General features: G+C 40.6%; 1 protein-coding gene across 1 annotated transcript; it reads right to left on the minus strand.

Moving 5' to 3' along the window:
- Window positions 1-2,319: 2,319 nt before the first annotated feature.
- LOC141811629 (uncharacterized) lies at window positions 2,320-3,151 on the minus strand. Its single transcript, XM_074699651.1, has one exon. It carries the CDS (start codon window positions 3,145-3,147, stop codon window positions 2,476-2,478), a length of 672 nt encoding a protein of 223 aa, XP_074555752.1. The 5' UTR covers window positions 3,148-3,151; the 3' UTR covers window positions 2,320-2,475.
- Window positions 3,152-4,135: the final 984 nt, after the last annotated feature.

A 4,135-nucleotide genomic window follows, 5' to 3' on the forward strand; every position in this document is an offset into this window, starting at 1 on the left:
AAAGTTGTCCGTTGCACTTGGGAATGGAATGTGAGTGAAGCTTCCCTCTGGTGTTTCTGTATGAGAACTTATATTATTCCCTTGGTTTCAGTTAGACCCGAGGAGCCAAGAGGCCCATTCCGACTCCGGTCTTATATTATATGCCATGAACCACGTAGGAGACTGTTTTTAAGTGACTTCTCATCATTACACTTTCTTTCGTCGAGCCCTAAACTACTCTGGTCCGGACATATGCATATGATCTTAACGGAAAACAAAGAAAACACTTAAGTAATACATTTAGTACTTTTTAATTCTTTTATATTTCGATTAATTATTTTTTTTTCTTGCAGAAAAAATATACTTTTGAGCCAGGACATGAGCGGGAGTTTCAAGACGCCTGGAATGCTACTGTTGGCAAATTATATAAAGATATGCTATATAAATGCAGATCTAAGGGCACCAGGCCATCTTGGATCCCAGAGGACATCTGGGCTGCATGGCAAGCAGTATGGCACGCAGAAAGATGGCAGGCGAATGCAGAGATAGCTCGGTCCAACAGAAAGATCGAGATAGCTGGCCCTAGCACCGGATCCACAAAATATACAGCTGGATCCCACTCCATTGTGGAGCATACCTTAGACTTAGTAAGTTTACAATTAATATATTTTTAATTAATTATTAATGTCATTATTTTTATTTAATTATATTTTTGATTTTTCAGGAGCACCAATTACAGCGTCCTCCTACTTGTTGGGAGATTTTTACAAAGACACACAAGTCTAAGGATGTCACTTTTATTGATGCTCGCTCGCAGGCCTTAGACGTCAGAAAATAATTTCTTCTGTTTATTTTACATTATCGGCATGTAATTATTTTTTCTAATCTTAAATTTTATAATAATTTATTTTTAAACATGTTGAATATTCAGATAGAGTTGCACAGGCGTCTGCGCCTGCAGTTGAGGGAGGAGAGAGGCAGGAGCTCTCAACCGACCAGTTGAATGAGATCTACTATGATGTGGTCGGTGGGAGGAAGAAGAGCTCCACCCTCTACGGTCTAGGGTCCCAGGCTCGAGTCGTATATGATCGTGTGATGGCCCCTAGAGCCAGGGGCCGTCCCAGCGGACCAGATTCAGCGATAGAAGCCCTACAAAAAGAAAATCAAGATTTAAAGGATCGACTCGCAGGGCAGCAAGATCGACTCGCTGCATTAGAGGCGCAGGCAGAAAGTCAAGCTCGGCTTGGGCGGCAGATGGAGGCCTGGATGGAGGCCTTCGGCCATACGCCATCGCAGCCTGCTTTTGATGCACTGCGAGCTGCGATGCGAGGTGCAGACCCTGATACGGAGACTCAGGACCCTAATGCTCCTGATCAGTAGCTGTATGCAAGGTAGGTTAACATTTCTATTACTTTTAATTTTTTTACGTTATTACTTGTAAGCATGCATTTTTCAAATACGTTGTTCTATTACTAATCTATCTTAATTATTGATTTTTTGCAGGATCTTCTATTTTGCCTTGGCTAGTTTAGATATAATTTTGATCAGTTCTTGTATTCTGACATTTGATATAGTATCTTTGTATCTAGATATTTGTAATTATGTTATTGTATTCAGATTGTATTAGTGTTGTGTTCAGATATTTGTATTCAGATTGTATTTGTTATATTAGTATTGTGTTTTACCATTATTGGCTTGTTTATGTATTTCTGTTATATTATGTCGTGTTTTGTAGTCGTGTAAATAGAGAAATTCAGAAAATAAATTAAGATATATTAAAAAATTATATTATTAGCGACGGAATTTAGAATTCCGTCGCTAATAACCAAATTTTTTTTTAAATTTTTTTAAATTTCGTTGCTAATTAGCGACGGAATTCTAAATTCCGTCGGCAATAAACCCTAAAAAATAAATAATTTTTTATTTTTTAAAAACAAAATAGCGACGGAATATTAAATTCCGTCGCTAATTAGCGACGAAATTTAAATTCCGTCGCTATTTTTTACGACGGAATTTAAATTCCGTCGCTAATTAGCGACGAAATTTAAGTGTTGTATCGCACAAAGTGACGTCAATTGCGACCAAAAAAATTGCGACGAGCTGTTTCCGTCGCTAATCGAGATTAGCGACCGATTAGCGACGGAAATAGTCCGTCGCTAATTGATAAAATTTTTGTAGTACACACATAACTCAAGAAACATGTTGTAGATGCCCTATTCCATAATATCCCATGTATCGATGACAAAGTCAGTGTTACCACCAATTCTCACACTGCTGTTTTCAAATCTGAATACTGTGTCGCATCAACTGCTTTATGGTCATAAAGCGAGAGATGAGTAGTTGATTAATAAATATATATTACTCAGTGCAGAAGAGAAAATTGTAATACATATATATTAGAAGCTTGTATTATAATATATATGGCGTTCCAAATTATTCGATCGGGCATAAATTATAATAGTCATGATTAATTTTGAATATTATATTTATATTGATTTAGCCACTGTACATGGCCTTGTAGTCAGTCCAGAGTTGGTCCACCGTCTTCCCCAGCAGCTGCTGGAAGAAGTCGTCGCTGTAGCTGTCTCTCATCTTCGCGTTCAGCTGCGCCACGAAGCCGGCCATCAGCCCCTCGCAGTAGTCCAGGAATCGGGCCGTCACGTCGTACCCCTGGTCCCAACGGTCCCCTCCGCCTGGCCCTACCCAGTGCCCCGGCGCGTACCCGGCCTTGAGCCGTACGAAGTCGGCGATCCCCTCGATGAGGCCGCCGTTGGCGGAGCCGCCCCCGTTCCACTGCCACGAGTGCGTCACCTCGTGGTACAGCACGCCGGTGATCTCCGTCCGCACGTCGCCGCTGTAGCCAGCGACGTAGTCGGCGCTGAGGTGGATCTCGTCGTTGGAGTTGTAGGCGACGCCGCCCATGGACTCGACGATGAGCGCGATGCGCTGGACCGGTCTGCGGTCGGCCTCGGTGGGTTGCTGGAAAATGGACCAGCAGAAGGAGGAGGCGTCGGCCAGCACCTGCTTGCTGTAGTCGAGGCCGATCTCGGAATCGAACCGGGCGCCTCCCGGGGTGCCGCCGGCGTTGTTGGTCGCCGTGTAGTCGACGGCGGCGGCGACGGAGAAGAGCAGGGAAGCAAGGAGCAAAGCTACTGAAGAGGCTTCCATTCTGATCGCCGATAGGATAAAGATCAAAGATTGTGTCCTACTTATAGCAAAAAGATGGCCGGCTTTTTTACGCCACATTTTCTTTTGAATAATTAGAATTGACCGCTGACTTGTTCCTACTGCGATTTTGCAACGACTTTTTAGTCTTTGATTGTTTCTTAGCAAATATAATTTTTATAAAAAAAAATTATTACCGATTTGATTTTAAAATATGAAACTTGGTCAAATGTTGTTTCGATTGAAGCCCTTGCACTATAAGAAAATTTTGACTTAGCGATGTTAATTTTCATCATTAATCGATCATTATTTATCAATAATAATTCGTCATTAATCGATCGTTATTTATCAATAGCAATTGATTAGTGATCGATATTTTTTATCGTTAAATAATCGATCGTTGATGTCATTTAGCAATGGAACATATGTTCCTTCACTAGTTAGCGACGTATTTTTAAATATTCATCGTTAATATTTAGCGACGGACTTAATTATCCGTCACTATAGTTATCGACGGACGTAAATATCCATCGCTAACTTTAGGAATGGAACTTTAGATGTTGTCACTAATCAACGATGGAATTTTAATTTCGTCACTAAGATCGTAAACGGAATGCACAGTTCCGTCTCAGATCTATTGAGATAATTAAAATCCCACATTGGAAATACATAGAAAAGATCATGGATTTATAAGATAAAAGATATCTCTATTGGTATGAGGTCTTTTAGGTTTAGCTCAAAAATAAAACCATGAGGGCTTTGTAGGGAATCCTATACGACAAAACAACAAAATTCATAATAAAAAATAGGATCCCTTCCGTGATCCATGTGAAAGATTCGTACAAGTTTAGATCTATGAAATCCTATCTAATAGGGTATATCTTTGATGCATGTCCTTCTCTTATCTCGCTCGTCCAAAGGTTGTCAGATCTCTTATACGTTCAAGTATCCGTGCCTTTATGCGTATCCACACTAACACTCACTTTTTGGA

This window comes from Curcuma longa, chromosome 17 (assembly GCF_044706935.1).
Source record: "Curcuma longa cultivar G26 ecotype Majalengka, Jawa Barat chromosome 17, ITB_CL_G26_1.1, whole genome shotgun sequence".
NCBI lineage: Eukaryota > Viridiplantae > Streptophyta > Magnoliopsida > Zingiberales > Zingiberaceae > Curcuma > Curcuma longa.

Bases quoted from the DNA above. Each gene is read 5' to 3' on its own strand.
- LOC141811629 (XM_074699651.1), bottom strand. From the start codon at position 3,147: ATGGAAGCCTCTTCAGTAGCTTTGCTCCTTGCTTCCCTGCTCTTCTCC.